Source organism: Hesperophylax consimilis, chromosome 5 (assembly GCF_061612785.1).
Source record: "Hesperophylax consimilis isolate HC1 chromosome 5, BYU_Hcon_1.0, whole genome shotgun sequence".
In the NCBI taxonomy this organism is placed as follows: domain Eukaryota; kingdom Metazoa; phylum Arthropoda; class Insecta; order Trichoptera; family Limnephilidae; genus Hesperophylax; species Hesperophylax consimilis.
Genome location: NC_142840.1, coordinates 34,854,129 through 34,876,287, shown reverse-complemented (window position 1 = coordinate 34,876,287; position 22,159 = coordinate 34,854,129). Strand labels below are relative to the sequence as shown.

Sequence of the window (22,159 nt, the reverse complement as noted above, 5' to 3'; positions counted from 1 at the left end):
GGAGCTGTGCAAAAACTTTGCTTGCTAAGCTTTATCTTATTATGTAACAGATAAACACAAGATACAGAAATGTGCTTACCTCGTAGATCAATTCAGATTAAACGTTTCATTAGAAATTTTTAGCTTTGTAAGATACGATTTTTTTTACGCAGAGGTCACAAAAACACTGCACATATGATATTACAGTTGTTTTTTTTACCATTCTCTATTATTTATATCAAATAATCTTCTATTGAAATATATAAGTGGGTAGAAACATCATTTTTATTTTTATTAAAATATGAAAAAGTACAAACAAATAGTTCATCACCGTATGAACCCTTATGACTCTGTGACTCAGTCCTTAGTAAACTTTGTTTAGCGAAGACCATCAGCTATTTTCTCTCTCATAACTCTACCCCAAACCCTAATAAGATGTGGATGAGGACACGTAAGACATCATGTAAGTCATAAAGTAGTACAAAACGAGACAACATGAAAACTTGAGGTAACGAAGGTATACATCCTCCCTACTTGTGGTATGTACTTCAGGTTGCTATTTTTGTATTTCCTTGCAGGTCAAATACAAATAAGACACCTACTCACTTAAATACATACTCATACACGATACCACGCTACTACGTCTTACTTAATTGTTGGAGGTCCTAACGAATCCTGGAGAAATTTAAATTAATCAACCCAATTTCAAATGTAGCATGGAGAGGGTTGAAAATGTCTTGATATTGAGCACGTTATGACGCAAATGAGTCATTTGGACGACAATACGAACATGCAATGCTATGTACCGCCTAAACAATTCACGTTGCGTTTTGTTTGTTTTTTCTCCGAACAGGAGCCCCTGAGGAAAAAATTTCTCTTAGGGCCTAATACATCTTTGGGGCTACGTGTAGAGTGGTTTTTTAAAGGAAAGAAAAGAGAGGAAGTTCTCTGAAGGAAAAGGTATAATGAGGTGGATAGGTATCTGGGGTCAGTTTAACCAGAAGTGACGGAAGTATGATTCTATCCCTCTTGGCTATCCCAACGGTCTATGGCGATGGGTCTAAGGAGTCCGGCTGGAGATGTTAAAAGGTCTCCCTCAACAGGCCTCTTCCGATCCGGCCCAACACGCTCTTGGTGGGCAGATGCATCCACCGCCAAGATCTAACTTGGACAAACATTACCCCGTAAACCCGGACACTTCTGCTAATCAGCAAACACAACGTATCACTTGAGGTGACCTATGTCACAGATTTTGGTTATCTAATGAATGGTTCCCGAGCCGGCTCCCAATTAAATTTATAGTGATTTGATTCCAAATTATTACAAATTTTTCCACAAAAAATAAGGCTGCGATTTAAATAAAAACTGCTGCTGTTTGTGTTTTTTGCTTCAACGTTTAATATTTGTTAAGAGATATTATGAGCACTTAAAATCGTATAATAAACATAACATAAAGCACTCAACTCCCGGTGCAAGTGAAAACTCCCAAAATGCTCTTCTAAAAGTCACATTTGGTTTGTTAAACGCCTCGGAAAACATGGAGTCTAATTCAGACTTAGAAGAGATGAAATGCAAATTGTTGGTATTAAAACACTACATTATGTCGACCTTAATTCGACCACTTATCTAATTCCAGTTCAAAAATAATGCATTAAGCTTGTGATGAATCAAGGTCTCTCCCGAGGTAAATGATATAAACCATCATAGTAGCGCCATCTATCGGCACATTCGCATATGAATTACAGGGAACTGCATACAAAGGTGGGGGAGTTTCCTTTAGGGTTGCGACGAAAGGGGTAGGCGTGACTTTCTGACAGGACAAAGGAAATTACAGATAGGAGGCGTGTTTAGGCTTTGATTTATATAGCATCGACCTTGGAAATATTCCCACAAAATGAATAGGTGAACGAACGGGGCTAGGATCAAGGTTAAATCACTTGACATTCTAGGGGTTCAAAACCTTTTTTTGAACGCATAACTTCACTCGGACGAAGCGAGATTTGGTGGCAACAGGTCTGTTACTCGAGGTTAAAAGAAGTAAGAGGGTTGCCAATTTCAGACACTTGAGAGTGTTGATTTTGGGAAAATTTCGAACATGGTTCTGCGTCATTTAGTCGGTAATAACCGTTATCGAAAGTACTTAATTTTATACGTGGCTTATGGAAGACGAAAATACATTAAAATTAATGTATAAACGTTTGGCAGAGGAATTATGACCGAGTACATACGGGTTTGTTGTGAAGGGAACTTGAGACCTCTGATTGATGTGAAACGAGTTGAGGGACGAAGAGAGAAGATAGGCGTGTGACAGAATCATTAGGGCCAACACCCATAATTGCAGAGAGGAATCGTGAAAATTCAGTAATAGTTCTTAAAATGAAACTGGCCAAAGAAATAAACAGGTTATCAAACCGATGCGATCTCGGACAGAAGGCAAGGGGTAAGCGACATGATGTGTACTGGGACATTTCAACTAGAACAAGTACCGAAAAGACCTTAGGAGGTTGGAATAATCAGTGAAGAGTGTGATTGTTATACTAAACTACGGAAAAGGAAGGTGCAATGTAAGAGACGACCTTACGAAAGGGATTTATCATACGGAGGAATGGGAATGTTTGTCAGAAGTGATTGATTCGGAAGGTAAAGGGAGGGACAGACGTGTACACCATTTAATTCGACAAAAGGCGAATTGCGGGTTCTATTTTCACACGGAAGAAAGAAGATTGAAGGTAGGCTGTAGGATATATCCACGAAAACGGAAAGTTAAGAGGAAAATTTTGACTAGTTACGCGTAAGAGGACGTCTTGGCGCACTTAAGGAAAGGTCATCAGAACACACATCACGGACCAAATAGGAACGCGAAAAATTTGAATTAGAAAAACAGGTCAATTTTGACGGATTATAAGGCACCTGCAGGATGGGGCAAACTTCAGAATTTCACCAGTACGGGCCTGTGTTGTGAGACAGCAAATGCCCATTTTTTCTGAGAAACGCAGAAGGGTAGGTCTGATAAGTTTTAAGTCACACAGGGGATATTGGGCAAGGAAGATAAGACCGTAACGCTTCAATAAAGGTTGGATCGCAATGACAAGCGTAGTTAATTACTGTTATAAAACATCATGCGCGGGCACAAATCGGGGAGTTCGTCACAAGTCGCCGAGGACCTTACGTAAGGAAGTATACGCGCCGCGTTACGTGGAATTATCACTTTGGTAAATAATTCTGGACTTCAGAGATTTTCTGGTCAAAAACATACAGTTCAATTCAGTGTTTGAAGAAATTAGACTCAGTGTCCTTGACGTAATAATAAATTCAGGTTGAAAAGTTTAATTGGTCTAAATGAATCGTAACTAAAACTAATAAACGTTAAAATTCCTTCTCGAATAAAGTTGAACGCGATTTGATGTTTTAAATAAAGTCACGGATTATAAACGAGTTGTAATTAAAATTAATAAACGCTAAAAAATTCCTTCTCGAATAAAGTTGAACGCGATTTGATGTTTTAAATAAAGTCACGGATTATAAACAAGTTGTAATTAAAATTAATAAACGTTAAAATTCCTTCTCGAATAAAGTTGAACGCGATTTTATGTTTTAAATAAAGTCACGGATTATAAATGAGTTTTAATTAAAATTAATAAACGCTAAAAATTCCTTCTCGAATAAAGTTGAACGCGATTTTATGTTTTAAATAAAGTCACGGATTATAAATGAGTTGTAATTAAAATTAATAAACGCTAAATTTCTTCTCGAATAAAATAGAACGCCAGAGTTAAAATCTCTCGCTTCACTTTGATGAAGCCTCGGACTAAAAGTTAAATTTATAATTGGAAATCTATATACCTAAGTATCTTGCTATTCGCGCGATGGTCCCGATCGAAGCCGTGTTACAACGAAATTTTTCAATAACTACTAGGTTAGGGAGGGGATATCGAAGCACATTCATTACGGCCGGTAGAGAGGGTAACACAAGCAAAATTAGGAAGATAAGGTTGAGGATGTATCAGGTAGAGGTAAAAATTATTATGTATAAGCTCAGGGAAAATCTAGTGATATTCGCGAACACCCCCCCTAAAAATGGCAACGGTTGTGTAAAACCCAACCTGGATGTTCTTATTTAGCGAGCAGGGGCTGGGTAAGTGTTTTTATTTCCAATTCAATTCAACCAAATTCCCAGATGGACTTGGAACGCGAGATGCTGATATTTGCCGACTGACAGTTACTACTAATCCACTTTAATATGTACATAAAACCAACATGTCAATTTTCAGGATTCCCCGACAATATCAATATAATTACCCTCAAGCCTTACCCCATTCCCAAATTTACCCCTCGACTAAACTTCATAGTTGGGTAATGTCTGATAGTGTCGCTGCAAATCCGTTTCTCACAAACACGGACTAGACAGAAGGATTTTTTTTCTCACGCTATTACGTGAGAGGGGTTGCCAACGTGGACGAATCAGGCCAACGGAGCGCTGGAGAACTACTCCCTCTAACGGGGCCGTGTAGAGTCAAGGGCGTGAAAGTGGAATGAAAATTATGAAGCCAACTGGTAATGAACGAGAACATGGCCTGCAGTTGGGGCGTTTAGGATGAAGGCACTTTGGACGTCTGTGAAAATCCACGTGGAGGGCGGCGGCGTAATATTTCGTGGGAATAAGTCCGCAGCGCTATCACATTATTCAATGGTGTCGACCGAGAGGCTAATGTAAGCCAACTGGAACGCTCCCTTGGCGGAATTACAGCAGCTTCTTTGAGGTGAACTGTAGGTCTGACGGCACGTGGGAGATTGAGCTTCATCAGGCAAAACCTACACGACACACTTTCCGCGATAGTATCATGATATGGGATGCAATTACCTCCCCCATCTAGACTCAGTAAAGTAGTTCGTCCGGAGGAAAGGGCGTTGGAGCGATTTCGGAAGTGGCGTGATGACTTAATTCGCTTTCTCTTGGACGTGAATGGATCAGATAGGTCAGGGTACCTTTATGAAGTGGGTCGCCAGCTATGGGGTATAGTCTAGCCACGTCGGAGTCAGCGTTTGATTTCTGATCACCATTCACCGTTCTCGTATTTGGTCAGCGGAGGAGCCAACGTAATTTGCAAAAAAAAAACATTTCAATCACATAGTTTACCCTTCCTTTCCCCCCCCCCCTCTCGTCCCTTCCCTATAAAAGAGTAAGTGTCGTATAACAAAATTAATATATGTAAAACAGAATGAAGGAGACCCCGGAGCTGAGATGACGAAAACCGTCGCACTATGCATGTCAACACCATACTATACTAATTTATGCAATAACGAAACTATTTCATGTCCTCGGATTTATTATAGGTAGGAAAGAGCTTAAAAGGAAAGGTTTACAAGCGATTACCACTGTATAAGAGTTAGGCGTACTGCAGGTGACAGGAGTAGGCTAAACACGCGGTCTTGTAAGAAAGTTTTAAAAATTTAAATGGTAGGGGGATCATTCACTCTAATTTAAACGAACCAGGATTACCACAAATATATGCATTAATAGCCCGTTCATATCTCATATGAATTTCAAAACCAAAAAATACACAACGCTGAAAAAGGGGCATTATTGCGAATTAAATCTTAAGATCTTCTGCCGTATGTTCCATGCGGGGGTCGAAAGACTTAGCTAGGGTTTCTTCTTAAGGTAGTCCTTTAAGGGCGCCACCAACAGCTTAGGAAAATCGAAGGACAATGACCAGGATGTTACAACATTTTGCAGATCAGGCAGGAGAAATAATCATTATTTCAATATAGGTATAAATGTAGAAGGATGGAATCATTACAAGCTTTATCGGGCGTCCCCGATTTTTTCTATCATGTACTACTTTATACCATATAGTTACTGTTAAGAAACTTTATTATATCGACTTTAATTGAACTCCGTATTTCATTCCAGTGCCGAGATAAGTCTTCATCGGGCGTCATCGGATTTTTCTGCTTCTACTGTATACCACATTATTAAGATACCCTTTAAAAAACTACATTATATAGTTTTTTAATCGACTTCGTGTCTCATTTCCGTGAAGAGATAATGCGTAATGATAGAGTCTTTCTCGGGCATCGAAATCAGTCTAATAGTATAGGGTGCAAAGAAGATAAATTCATTTTTATATGTATGGATTTAAATTAATTCAGTTAAATAGGTTAAAAAACAGTGTTCAAAGATCGTGTGCACCCTTTTAGCTATAGCAGAACGAAACGTAATTAGAAAACGAATTGAGCCTACCCTTGTATTTACCCTTGTTGTACGCGGGTACAGAAAATCCTCAAGTATTCAGCGTGCATTAACTATGGGCGGTGCTGGTCCTTAATTTTGGTTATGTAAGAAAAGCGTTTATTGCTAAGGTCAAATAATGTTCGATGGCGATTTTATGTGATGAAATCCAGACTTCAGACAAACAGAGACGTGTTTTTGGCTGGTTCTTGACTGACCCAATCCAAAATAAAAAAAAACAGAAAGTTACCATTTTGCATGGTTGGGATGTTAGTAATTTGGAATTTCTAATGTAACCCAACTTGCGTTGGTACCTTCTGTGGAGGTGTGGGATGACGTCGCCAGGTTTGAACCCCCTCTCGGCATGTGTTGTGCGGTGGATATTGGGGTGGGAAAGTATCAAAGGATAAGAGCAACGTAGGTAGTACATGACGGAGATGGTGTGCGGTTTTCTACAGGATGAAGGCTGCGATCGTAAATCACTTCCCTGCTTCATTGATTTTAGAGGATAGCGTACATCACTTTGAGTTGTAATGTTTTGTTGTTGAAGAAAATACCATTAAAGAGAATATACAAGATGTCACGAATACGTAATTTAGTTCCAATGGTTTTGAGTATTTCGAGTGCTTGGTAAAAAAACATTTTCAATCTATCTATATAAATAAAAATTTAAATGTTCGTTTGTTCAAATTCTTAAATCTCTGAAAGTTCTTCACCGATCGCTTCAAAATTTTGACACAACGCAACGTTGCATTCTAACATATATATATATATATATATATATATATATATAAACACGCTACCTATAGTATATAGATGTCACTTGTGACCGTTAAAAACATTCGTTTTAAAAAAACAGCGCCATCTATTGGACGTATATATAGTATCACGTCTTGACTATTGCAACGGCATTTATGCAAATCTTCCTAAATGCGAAACTGATAAACTGCAATCAGTGTTCAACGCCGCAGCAAGGCTTATCACCGGGGTACCCAAGTTTTCGCACATTTCGGAGCACCTCCGAAATCTTCACTGGCTGAAGTGTCCTGAAAGGATCCAGTACAAGCTATGCTGGATGGTGTTTAAAGCCATCAACGAAATGGCGCCACCGTATATTACTGAGCTATGCATTCCGGAAAATACTGGTCTAAGGCAGTCAAGTCTTAGATCAGCGACATCATCTGCAATTGGAAGGTTGAAAGAGCCTAAGCGAAATCCGAACACTAAGTTTGGTGATCGTGCATTCGGAGTATCCGGCCCTAAGGCTTGGAATAAACTTCCTATGGAATTGAGATGTATAACCAGCCCAACAGAATTTAGATCCAAACTAAAAACTCACTTTTTCAGACACTCATTTCCATAAATCCGTCATTCTATCCAAATATTTCTTTTTTTTTCTTTTTTTTATACTGTAATTGTTACATTACCTAGCGGTTCCGTTTATTAAATTTTTCTATTAACTTGCCTACCAATGGACAATGGACAATATCAGCGGGAACATAACAAGTCAATCGGTTTAATTGTTGGCAGATGAATCATCTAAATGCGTTTAAGATTGACGATTGATTTTATTCATTAATTTCATTCATTTAACATATATATCCAGCTAACAATAAAACACCCTAATATAATGGAACTTCCTTCTTCTTCTGGCGTTAGTAAGATTAGATTGTTAATATTAATTTTAGTTGTAAGTTGCTAAATATGTAAATACTCGTATATATGTCGTTACGATAGTAGTTATAGGCCTTAGTCGTAAGTCACTAGATATAAGTCTTAGAGATAAGTCAGTAGTTCTAGTATTAACTATTTAAGAAATATATTTGTACAGCGCCCTTGAGGTGATTTCTCACGAAAACGGCGCTATATAAATTAGCCAAATATTATTATTATTATTATACGCAACACGCAATATAGTTTCTCTGGGGTACAGCTAGTTACTTTATAAATATATTTTGGACAATAAGACTCTTAATATTGTCTCCGCCCAAACCGTTGCAATACGAATCCCCTGGAACTCTGAATATAATTTAGCATTACAAAATGAATATAATTTTATTAGTATTGTTTTAAATTACTTGCTGACAAAATATTAATTAAATAATTGATGGCCAAAAAGGGGTAATCAAACAATATAGTTTCGGTTGTGATTTGAGTACGTACATTAGCATGTCTTTTTTACATTTTCCTTTGATTATTCAGGGGTCTGCACTAGTTAGTAACAATATTGAAACTGATAAGTGTGATAATAGAATACAAATTTCAAAATGTTTAAATAAAAGATTAATACATTCTAGTAAAAGCACGTAGACAAAATAGATAGAATACCGTTCGTCACGTAAGCGTTCTTCAGACGTGCGATATGCCTGAATCTGTCCCGGGTTATAGAGTGGGCGAAACGACATTCCCCTTTGTTCCAACAATGCGTCATTCTGACCTTACCTTCCATCCCCACAGAGTAATGGCACGAATCCATGTGGATAATATTGGAAAATCACGAATAGCGAATGGTGATGATTTTAGGGGATTTCGCTAAATAGCGGGCTTTCAACATTTGCTGGTTTTGTTTGGGATAATGTCACGTCTGCCGATTACTGTCATTGAATTAATTAGCGGAATCAGATTGAATAATGTATTCGAATGGCGTTTGAACATAGTATGTTAATGGTATCCTCGATGTAGAGACAAAATAGACTTTGTTCCGGAGAATTTTGCATTAAATTCACACCGCAATAAAAAAAATAGTATTAAGTAATGCAATTTTATAAGATAGATATTTAGATTTCTAGGTTTTATTGAACTTAAAGTATTCTAATCTAAAATATCTCATGACAAAAAATAAATGCCACTGACGGGAATTGAACCCAAGCCTTATGATTGCCGGTCAGGTGCTCTGAACCACTTAGCTACTTCGGCTTATTCCTAATCTGCCAAATAATTCAATAGGTACTAGTATTTCACCAACCAACATAACAATAACCAACATTATTTTTGTAGGTACGGCTTTATTAGTGCTGAATTTCCCACTATATGGCATCAAGACATATCATAATCTACATTTTTTGGTGAAATATTTTATCTTGTCTTACTTTATAAGTCAAATATTATTATTTTTTAATGATGAACTAATTTTTATAAAACGAGATTTTTTATGCATTGCTCAAAGAATAACAAATTATTATAAGCAATAATTATTTGGCCGAAGTATCCATACAAGTTGAAAATATCTCCCGTGTAAAAATAATTAATAAAAAAGGGCTATTGAATGGACCTTTATTTAATTGTTTTTTGCATATTTTTACGATTCATTAAAAAAAATATTAAATAATAGTTCAATTTATGAAGCGTGAATTAGGCTTATTATTTAATTCAAAACTGCCGTTTGTGGTACCTTCTTGGAGCAATATTAAATATTATGTTTAAATATTGAAGACAATATTAGTGATTCTTAAACGCAAATCTGAAACAGAAAAATCAGAAAAGGAAACGGTCACATCTGGGACTCGAACCCAGGACCCTTGTCTTTCCGGGACAATGCTCTACCAACTGCGCTAATGGGACCCTATCCTCATCGGTCACTTTTAACTGTATCATACTTCGAATAAGAACTACCAACGTTGTCTTCATTTTTTCACCGCACATTTTTATTGGCAACTATCTTTATGTATGTCCCATTAGCGCAGTTGGTAGAGCATTGTCCCGGAAAGACAAGGGTCCTGGGTTCGAGTCCCAGATGTGACCGTTTCCTTTTCTGATTTTTCTGTTTCAGATTTGCGTTTAAGAATCACTAATATTGTCTTCAATATTTAAATATTATAATTTGAGGTTTTACTCAATAAGTTATTCCGAAAAATAATAATTAAATATTATGACTTATATGTATGGCCTGGTTTATGAGCACTGCTATAAATTTAAATTCTAAAATGAATTGTTTTAATGGGTAAACACATGATCAATGATTTGTAAGAAAAAATATATTTCAATAATTTCGGTTCATGGAATGTCAATAACAAATAAGTCAAAAGTTCATCTTTTGTTAGCGTGTGAAAATCCTAAGTTAGTTTTATGATTAATCGAAGATTTCAACGAGCTAGACCTTAAGAAATAATTCTAATAATTTTTTTTAAATATCTCTTCAAATTGCCCATATTTTGGCCAGCGTAATCGCGGGCGTTTCCAAATCGGCCAAACTGTGGCCAAATAAGGTCCGGTGGTTAAAGTATCTTTTTACATTTTCCTTTGATTTGTGAGGATTTTCCGTTACTTAGTAACAATATTGAAACCAAACGGTGTATTCCATTTCAAGCAACGTTTCAATTGGTGGTCTTATTCCAGGGCAATACTGAAAATATCTTTCACTATTCTATTATTACTATTGTTTTATAAAATTTACCGGCGCAGTACGGGATTTGAAGCCGTGACCTCCGGATTGCTAGTCGAAAGACTTACCCCTCGACCACGAAGGCCGTCAGAAGTCAGTATTGCGTGACAGTAACTTTCCAAGATCTAACATCTTTTCGTAACTTTGTAGACACTATGACAGTTGTGGAAAGACTGTATATTGTCAAACACTTCATCTTCACCCTAATGGCAACGTAGTTTCCGAAAGTTATTTGAGATCAAAAAGTTGTTTTATTTTACTCAAAGGGTAAAAACTAAAAAAACAACCATTAATATAAGTGGACGGTTGGTGTCAATGTCCGAATGCCAACCCCCGCGCTCAAAACGTCTCTAAAAGAGAGCCAAGGGTAGAGCAATTTATTTCCTTGTGGAAAGGTTAGTCAGGTGTCAAAACCATTATTTATTGTGCCTTACGGGAAAGATTTCCGGTTAACCGACTTAACATATCAACTTCTATTGTGTATTAATGTGTATAAATCGAAGAAATTTGCAAGCTTTTCACGTAGGTAGGTACTCCATGCAATGTTCGACTTACTAAATATATAATAATATTTAAAAAAAACATTTATTTGCCAATAGATCAATTTTACATATTTTTTTTAACATAAATTCTATTGACAAAAAGGTCACTGCTCAGCTATGCATTCCGGATCTCTCCGGAAATGCAGCTGGTTTTCAGCAGTGCATCATATGCTAATTATACATAAACAATATCAAATTACATCTTCGAACCAAAAAACAAACTATAATTTATAGACCAACTAGACAAGCCTACAAAAAAATAAGATCTCCGACGATAAAAACACGTTTTTTTATGCTACTTTGTTCTATATACTTTTAGTATATAAAACCAACCGGATTCGGTTCACCCTGAACATTCATCAGTGTTATGTTAAACATATCTTTTGTAACAATAGGGTTATATAAAAACATATGTTTTGTAAAAATATATTTTTATATAACCCATATTTAGGTTCAGGATGAACTGAAACCGGTTTGTTTAATTTATTAAAAATATAACAATAAAGTGGTATTAAAAACATTTTTTTTTTTTTTTAATTATTATAACAATGTATATTCACAAAGTGTTTGCTACATGTTAAAATCTTATAAACACAAGCTTTGGACAAAGACACCACAAATACCAGGCAATAAAAGCATTAAAAACTCTTTAACTCGATTAAAAAAATGGGAGAAACAAAAAACATTTTAGGTATAAAATTAAAAGATAGATTAAAGAACAAAAATTGCACATTTTATGACGTAAATCAATAAAACATATGTACGTAACACACAATACCATTACAATATATACACACTTTATCATGTACATGTACAACCGAATATTATTATATTATCGAAGAAAGCAAACACTTTGTGGCTTGACATTATACAAAATGAAACAAACACTTAGTTTTAAACCACTTTATTTTGAGGTATATTCGTCGACTGGTTTCGATTGGACTCAATCTTCTTCAGGACAATAAAATATAATACTAAATTATAATACAGAGCAAGGTTTAGGACAATAAAATATAATACTAAATTTTAACCTTGCTCTGTATTATAATTTAGTATTATATTTTATTGTCCTGAAGAAGATTGAGTCCAATCGAAACCGGTCGACGAATATACCTAACAATAAAGTGGTTTAAAACTAAGTGTTTGTTTCATTTTGAATATTATTATTGTATTTTATTTTGTATCATCTCAGTTTTATTTTATTTTACTTCATATTATCTTTTTTATAGAATTTTATTTAATTATAAGTTAGGGCCTCAGCACGGGCAAAATACCCAGTGAGGCCCACATTGTTATATAATGTTAGAAAATAAAAAATATAATTATTTTTTTAATGGGTCCCTGCATAAATTCCAATTTATATTTATTTTTTTATTTTACACACTTTACAAATATAAGACAAAAAAAGTCCCGATAAACTGCTTTTTAGCAGTTTGTCTAACGGGTTCTTTACATTATAAATCTTATTATATCAATAAAAAATATCATAATACTTGTGCAGTTGACAGTGGATTTCAAACTGTAAGATGAAATATATCATCCCTAAGATATAAGATACTCGATTAAGATTTAGACTAAGATATATAGATTCAACAATAATTTTGAGTGTGCATTTGAAACTTTGCAGCGAAGACGAGCAGTAGCTGACTCAATATTTATACACAGAATTTTAAACAATGAGATTGACTGTACTGAACTTTTGTCCCTTATTAACTTTAACATACCTTTGAGACGTACACGACATACAGTGCTACTCCACACGCTAAATTATAAGGCAAATGCATCAACTAATTCGATAATTAACCGAGCTCTTCATACTCTAAATAATATTTGAATAAACTCTAACATTTTTTCGGATTCACTGCCCAAATTCAAACGTGGCATCATGTCAATAATTTAAAGTATTCAATGCGCATACATACAGACACACACACACACAAACACTCACACATACATTACACATATCACACACACCTACAAGTCACCTGGTAATTAAGGAATAAACATACCACTTAGCAGACATTACAAGGAGACATATCATAGGTACACAACATGAAGTGTCTTATTCCTGTATATTGTTTCATCTCTGCAAATCACGTACTGTTTGTTAATATAAAATTTAAAAAAAAAATTAAAATAAGTATTGAGTCGCAACAAGAAATACGAGGAGATTCTTTCCTGAGGAGTGAAAGGACGCGAAAATGACCATTAATTATAAGAATGGACTTAACTAATGGATTAAATCCACTTAACTCAGCTGTGGGAAACGTGTGCATCAAGCGACAATCCGGCTTGGAGAATCATCTGTAGGTACTTAGTATAAAAATTGTATTTCTTTTAAGTAGAGCAAGATTTTTCAAATCTAATTTATAAAATGAAAACAACTTCAGACGGAAGCTCGTATAGGGATGCTTCTAGCGATCATATTATTTTAAATCTTGGTACTATATAGAATACGATAAGTTACCGGTATGAACTCTGCCATTTATGTAATTTTGATCACAAAAGGTTCGCAACTCTATGTGTAAATATTATTAAAGAACGGTTGAAATGAATTATACGATCCAGTAAAAATACATCGTAGGTTTAGTAGTGTTGTCAAGTTTAGTAGTGCGTCAAATATATGTGTGGAAATGGAATTATCATAAATCAAGTGAAACGAAAACAGATTCGTGTTAAATGGGATGAAATTGAGATTAAGGAGAGACGTGCGCGTTGACATTTGGGGAATAGCTGAGATTACGATCATTGCTTAAGGCCCGCGTTTCAAGTGGATTTATTCACTGAAAATTATTCCCCCAATTTGAACTTGTTATAAAAATTTGAGTAATTGTTGATAGCGTCAAATTAAATTTTGTCACTTTCTGATCCTGATTCCAAGATAGTAGAAATATATGCATCCATTTGTGAAGTGACACAAGTCAAGGCCGCCTTCAGAAGATGCTTATAGAAGTGGTTTCCGTTCCGACTAGGACAGGAGGAAAATATTGGACCGATTTTTTATTGTTCTTGCTACTTCTACCTAAAAATATAATAACACAAGAGACTCTTTAAACTTTGCCAATAAACAGGATAATTAGTAAAATTATTGTTGTTTTATATACTATTGTTTTTTTACTGTCATACTGTAATGTACGTCATCGTTGTGCTTTGGTGTCGTCTGCGCGACATATGATTTTCAACCGGAAATATAATAACCGCTTGCGTTCGAAGACTTGCATGGATACGATATATGTTTGTCCATTCGGCTGTCTCGAGGAAAACTACTTTAAAATAATATATGCCATTATATAATAAATGCATTTTGCATTTTCATTTTATTGTATTTTTGGACACACAGTGTACCTACCTATCATCTAAACATGAATTGGGTCCTCCTTTGAGGCAATATTTCTATGCGACCAAATACTGTACTTGTATTATAATATATCCATTGCCTGATTTGAACAATTAAAATATTGTGTGGAGCGTTAATTTTCTCACCGGTGGTGGGGTAAGAGCAGTGCGGAGCGACACTCAGTGACGAGTCGTGGACCAACTAACGTTAACTTAGTATTTGTAATTGTTAAAATAGTTGATTGTTTTGGAATCAATAAATGCAAGTCAGTTTAAAGCATATTTACTTCTAATAGAACTTTTCAGGCAAATCGAAGTATTAGATTATGGGAGTTGGAAATAACTGTAAAACTTATTTTCTTAACCTAAACACCACTGAAGTATGAAGCAATGGAAAGGCAATAGAACCCATATTCCATACTAGAGAATGAAGCATATTTTTGAAAGTCTCGCGCTCAACGATCTGTTGTCATGGTAATACGGTAAGGGCCGCATTCGGGATTTATGTTAAATATTTTTATTTATTTACAAATACCACATTGATATAATATTTATACAGGCTCAGAAGTACCATAAATAAAATAAAAATTATAAAATATTAGTCTAAAAAATAATTATAATTGAATTTAAAAAACATGTTTAAAATGATAAGCTGGTTTTGATAACATACACCATATATATTATTGCAACAACCTCATTACTAACTATTTAAAAAAATCTAACATATCAGCATTTTATTTGCTTTTTTTATTAAAACCTAGATACGTATAATATAATAATAATCCTGGTTATGTATATGTGGGTAAGTTCAATATACTTTTACTCGCCATAGTTTGCGTAACAGCTCGTGATTATGAGAGAAGCATTTACACAATAATTGGCAGGTTATCATAATGAAAATAATAATGTATGACTTATGAACTTTTCTTTTCCGATTTTGTGTCCGAGTTAAATCTTCCCCATAGGAAAAACTAAACCCTTCCACATACTTTTCCACAAATGATCATCTAGTCAATCAACATTATGCAAGTGCATTATATAAGCAAAATAAATACAGAAAAATACAAGAACAACAGACAATATTATAATTAATAAAAAAAAATATTAATTTATTTATTAACTTTAATTTATAAAAAAATAAAAATTATAAAAATTTTAAATTACATCAATTTACAGTTTATTAATAAAAATATACACAAATTAAAGTAATCAACAATTAGTATAACTTTATTAATAAGATCCAATTTCGCTAAGCACCATATCGTACTTGTAGTAATACTCTTATTTATTTCAAAAATTTCTATCATGCTTATGTTTGTAAAAATGCAAGGTTGTTTAAAAAACAGTTTAAAAAAAGAAGATCATTTATCGAATGGTAAAAGCCAATAAAAAACAGGTGTTTTCTGAAGATTTACCTACATCATAATATACACCCCGTTACTGATAAACGTGTTTTACATTTTGCACAATTATAAAAAAAACTATTACGCTATGCCCTTAATATTTTTTTATCAGTTTAAATTTATTCGCGTTTATTAGTAAGGGGGAGGGGGCAATATTTAAACTTAACCGCCATACCACGAATTATACCGTCCCAACACATTTGATATATTATGAATCAATTATTAATCAGATTATTATGAATCAATTAATTAGGTTATAATGAATCTATTGTATTGGTTACCCCAGAATATGGTAAAAATCGCATTATCTTTGTTTGCAGTACGTGTCCCTCCTCCGTCCCCCTGTGACTGAGAGCAATGCCCCTGGAGCAGAAGTGATTGACAAAGTGGAATGGAAACAGGTGAGTCCTTTACACTTTAAACTTTTTTTCTTTCCTCTTCCCGAACTCTCTTAATATTCGTCCAACGGCATCATCTATTTTACAATACTTGTCAGAGGCATAAGCACAATTGTGCCTCGTTTATGCTGTATGAAAAATTTTAGTGTTGGTAGACAACAACATACTGATTCACTTGTAATAATTTAAGATAAAAAAATATCCTTTTAAAGTGGTAACATAATATATTGTATCCTTTTTTTAAAAATACACGTTTATTTTTTTATCTTGCATCATTTCCTTACAAAATGCATGAAGACACAATTGTATCTATGTCGCTTGTTAAGGGTGTAATAACAACTCGAATCCTTGTATAGAGAAAAAAGGAAATTTATTCTTATTTGACTAAAATAATGTAACTAAAAATATAAAAATTTCACGAAATTTTAGGCCACTACAACTTAAAAGTTGTTGGCCACTAAAGCGAAAATCTAAAATCGAAAAGTTACAATTATTAGTATTCCTGTTTAGCTAGACAAGTAGTGTTAAAGGACAGATCAATAATAAAAATCATGCGATCTTGGTGGGTGGAAAAAGAATGTCTGAACCTCACTAATGACTTTAATAGAGTCCCTACGGAATGGGGCTTTTATATAGAATAAAAGTCTTAAAAGATCGATTTCAGCAGATTACTCGAGTTTCATTGCAAACTCAGGAAATGTAGTATTATTTTGTTGCTCTTGAACTTTATTACTGTAGTTGTTCTGGAATAAGGTTTTTAATCTCTTTCGCCAACACTTCGGATCTTGAAATACTTAATGTTTGAATAAGAAAATGCTTTACTAAGATATTTTAAATGGATTTTTAATGTGGACTTTGATTGTTTATTTTTGATGGACTTTACGGAACCTTTATGGAACCTTAATAAACAAGAGGCATAACAATTTAAAACACTATTCAAAAAATTAATTGATCCATTATTTTGTTTTTAACCAGCAATAAAAACGGTTTTATAAAAGGTAACAAAAAATTTCTTGTCATGGCTAAAATGTGTAACTGATTTATACTAATTTTAATAAAGACTGTTATAATGAATATTTTATACATTATTTTTATATTTTTAAACTGAGACATAGTAAAACTTCTTAATGACAATCGTTCCTAGGTATTCGACATCCTTTGGAGCGACCCTCAGCCAGGGGAGGGTTGCATCCCAAACGCCCTTCGAGGCGCGGGGACTTACTTCGGTCCTGACGTCACCAAGAAGTTCCTGAAGAAACACCGCCTCCTGTATCTTGTGAGATCGCACGAGTGCAAACCTGGGGGCTACGAGATCCTTCACAACAATAAGGTAAGTAACAATTTATTACTATTATTTTTTTCAAATCCTGCTTCTGATGGTTGAACAAAATTCCGACCGCTAAAAATTTTACTCTGTAGTAGCACAGAATTTGAATTCGGTTTGTGTATGTATAACGCAAGAGGCAATAGATTATAATCTACGTCCATTAAAAAAAAACTTCCAAAAGACCGAAGATTGTATTCAACAGCTCCGGAATGTGGAATGATTTGTCGACCTCCGTATTTATTGATTATTTTACGGACATTATTTAAAAGAAAACAAAGATAACTGAATGAGAGCACATATTTACTCATGAATAGCAATCACAAAAAATTAGACCAAAATTTACATATATTATGTATTGGTATATCAAATTAAGACACCACAAACACCTGGCAATAAGATCACTCAACAATTTTAGGTACAATACGAAAAATGAAGGACACAAAATCAAGATACGGATTAAAGAACAAAAGGCTCTCTACAAATAAGAAATGTCTAAATAGAATAAAAAATATACACAGTATCCATACCAATAATCACATGCATATTGCCATTTTTTTAAATACCTTCTTTATTTTTTTTTATTTTAAGTTCGTTTAACTTTTATTTAATTTTATTTCGATATAATCAATTATATTTAGATATATAATTAGTCTTTCGAAATGGGGTCCTTAGCACAAGTGTGTAACGAAGAGAGATTGGATTTTTCAGATAAGTCTTTTTATAAGCCCAGAAAAAATAATGTTAAGGCCTATGAAAACTTTTTTAAAGTTCAAAATCTCCTGCTTGCGAAGCCATTTTCGGTTATAATTTAATTGTATAGTGTGGAAAATTAAGGTATTTATAAAATGATCGAAAAAAAATAAATATTTTTGCCTGAACATCCACAAAATAAAATAAAAGGCACTTTTTGGCCATGTTTTTTTCTTTCATAAATCAAAACAGGCGGGTAGTGTTAAGCGGGAATTTAAAACTTATCGCCATCTACGTAAGGGTGGTTATTGATAGCGGCTTAATTTAAAATATTACACGACGTAGTTTATCGCCTTAATGAACATAATTAAGCGCCTAGGAAGCGTTTTACAAAACTGGATGCTGAAAACTATAAACAATAATCTAATTATTAAACTCTCCTAGGAATAAGTGAAATAACAAAAACTATTTTACTTATAGTCAGCGCCGCATTATTGTTCCTTTACTGCACTAACTAACACAATTTTATAATGTGCTCTCTTGAGAATCTACTTTGGGACATAAATAACTTATAATAAATTGCATTATTAAAGGACGGCCTTAAAAACGTTCACTCTTGGAGACACAATCAGATATTTTCATTTGTTTTTTATTCTCATAAAAAGGTACGATTGTTAAGTTATTTTTTAAAATTTTTGAGTTGACGAATTAATTTTCTAAAATTGTTTAAAATGTGCCATATTCGATTTACCGCCAAAACGACATGTTCGTTTTCTTTGCGGAATTCGGCGGCGTTGACGTCACGCTATGCGTCGTTGGCTACAGCGGTCCTACCAGCCAGTGGCGTTTTCTATGTTATAATGACGTTGTAGCTAGTTGGAACCGTTTCGGAATTTTCAATATCAGATCGTTTTTAAAAATCAATAATTATTAATGAATATATGTTAAATTTTAGTACGATAATCATTATAAAAAAAAATAAACTTTAAATCTTCCACATATTTTTAGCGTTATTCATAGTTTGGGAAAATACCCCAATTTAATTGAACTGAAAAGTAAGTAAAGGAAATCAAATTGTTTACAAGCATTTATTTACTTAGCGAATTTTCCATGTTTGTAATTATAATAATACATAACATGGTATATCGGTCTTCAAATTTTAATAATCATGACGGAGTTGCGACGCAATTACGTATTGCGTCGTATTTTACTGCGCATAACTACATGGTCTGTCTAAGTTTTGAGGTAAAAAATACATTCCTTCAACGTTTTGCGTAAAACATTACTTTGCGGAAGAAGAACATGAATATATAATATTAATTATTCCCTTGCAACGTCCTTAATTATAAATAACATTATTAAATATTATTTTCAACAAATTAAAATATAAATTTAGTTCTAGGAAACATAATAACAAAAATAAAAAATACTATTTTTTTATTGTCTTCGTTTGTAACTCGGGCACAATGAACCCTAGAACTATTACATTGAATTTAAACTTAATTTTCAAAATCCAGGCAAGCAATAATATACCTACATCTAATGTTTTTTTTATTGTTTGCCATTTTCAAAATTGGAACTGATTTCTAGGGAATTCTCACACGAAACAAAAAAAAATAATGTTTTTTTTCATGAATGTATCAACGGTATGTATATTTTTTTAGAATGGGTTACTTCGGAAAGATACAGTTAACACATTTTTATTTTTTTTTAATATTTTTTTATAGAACTAAAATTTATTGATATTTCGTCTAGCGAAAAAAATTTTTTCAAGCACGCAAACATTTCTATTTTTGTGAAAAATTACAATTTTCAATTCTTTTTAAATCTTTTCACAAATTAATGAGTTTTCTTACTACGATTCAGTTTTTACAGTTAATTGAATGTGCATTTACATATAATCATAAAATATTAACCCCGAGTAATTATTCACTTTAATAAAGTTTTCGGATATTTCTCTTTGTGAAAATTCTCCCCAAGTTTATGATTCCAAAAGATTCTGGACAATGCAATAAAAATAAGTAAAAAATATTGTCATGTTTTATGGAGAAAATTGTCTCCTGGAAACTTGCATTCTGCACATTTTTATTAAGTAGAGTAGAATGGTGTTCATATATTTTTTTTCACTAAAACAGTGGAGAGTACAACCTGTCACGTGACACGTGTCCCTGTCTCACGTGGTATTTGCAATTTTCATTTTGAAACTGAGATCCTTTGCCCGCTCTGTGAGGGATATTACGTAAGCCGCCCGTGCAACCCTGGGTCGTTAATCAACCCTTTGACAAGATGAAAAACATTTATGTACATACGACAAGCAAGTGTAGTTTATGGTTTCTTTCCTGACAGAAGAAAAGGTGGTCAGAAGAACTGAATATTATTAAATAACAAGACATGTTATATGCTTGTGGATGAGAATTTGCAAAGAAGGGTGCGTTCTATTTGTCGGTACCCATGAAAATATAAAAGTTTATGTTTAAGTATAAAATTTTTAAGAATTTTCAACGTAATTTTATAAAAGTACATTTAGTTAAGAATGCTCAGAAACTCTCATTGATCTCAATTTTTTGGGAAAATATTTTTTATTTACATTTCAATTTTTTGTGTAACTCCGTGGAACAGGTTTTGTGTAATGCTCGGTTTGCCATCAACAAAAATATAATACAATGTAAGATTAATATAAAATGATAGAAATAACAATAAAAAAATGAGTAAAATGGTAATAAATAAATTGCACTTGTGTTAATGTAGTTTAAGATTAAATCTATGCATCGATACAGATATGCGCTAGGCTACTGAGCTACAGCCTGGACGAGAATTTTCTTGGATTTCCGGAAGTGCTGAATCGTTCTGTTTATTATGTAGTCGTAAAGTAGAATTAAAGAAACCTGACAATGCTTTTTGTTGTGTGAAATTATACACCAGTGGAACGATTGCAAATGCTATTGGGAATTGTTGTGAGGCGGCTTAAGGCGGGTGGGGGGTAAAAAGTGGACGAGGATAAATTAGGATGTTCTTGACAATTGAAACATCGTTACTTTACACTTAATTTTCAGCAATTTTAGTAATTTAAATGGTTATCTCTAGAATGAACGATTCCGATAGTACTTATCACTACTAAATTCAGTATGGAAAATAAATATAACTCTATTAAAAAATTGCTGTGTTAAAAATATAGCTGTATTAAAAATATTACTGATTGAAAATATATTCCCATCAACGGGTGTAAAAAACTATAAAAAACACCGCTTTGAAAGGACACAAAAAGGGTTTTTTCACTTTTTTACTCTAAAATTAAAGAAAGTGTTTTAATTTGATTTTATGTTAAGGAATTAAAATTTCTATGTCCATTTAAAATGTTCCATTTTTGATGTACTGCCAAAACAACATGTTCGATTTTATTAGGGAATTCGTCGGCGTTGACGTCACGTGGGGTGACTTAACAGCCGTCTTACCAGATATTGGCTTTTCCAAAGTCAAAATAACGTTTTAGCTAGTTCGAACTGTTTTGGAATGTGCGCTTTTAGATCTTTATAAAATCATTAATTACGAATGAAAATAATAAAATTACACACTTTTACTACAATGATAAGAATCATAAAAATAAACATAATCTTCAACACATTTTTAACGGTATTCATAGTTTTTGAAAATTCCCAGTAATATTATGAAACAATAAATTTATTTGCATTTTTGTTTTTATTTTATTTATGTTACACCTCACAAGAGTGCCTCTGTTTACACAGTGCAAAGACAAAAAATTTATTCATACCGTTCATGAAGAGGTTCTTTTTCGGTTGCATTTTGTTTTTTAAACGTAATATCAAAAGATTATAGTGTTTTATTTTTAGGCGTTATGCCGGGTTGCGCTTCC

The 22,159-nt window shown here is 33.6% G+C and overlaps 1 protein-coding gene across 1 annotated transcript in view; it reads left to right on the top strand.

The window, feature by feature from the left end:
- The window catches only part of rdgC (retinal degeneration C), a 204,252-nt gene that overhangs the window by 113,614 nt on the left and 68,479 nt on the right, over positions 1-22,159 (top strand). Inside the window, exons 8-9 of the mRNA XM_089631830.1 lie at positions 16,194-16,274; positions 17,416-17,601. Coding sequence (XP_089487956.1) covers positions 16,194-16,274; positions 17,416-17,601 — 267 coding nt within the window. The remainder of the gene's footprint in view (positions 1-16,193; positions 16,275-17,415; positions 17,602-22,159) is intronic.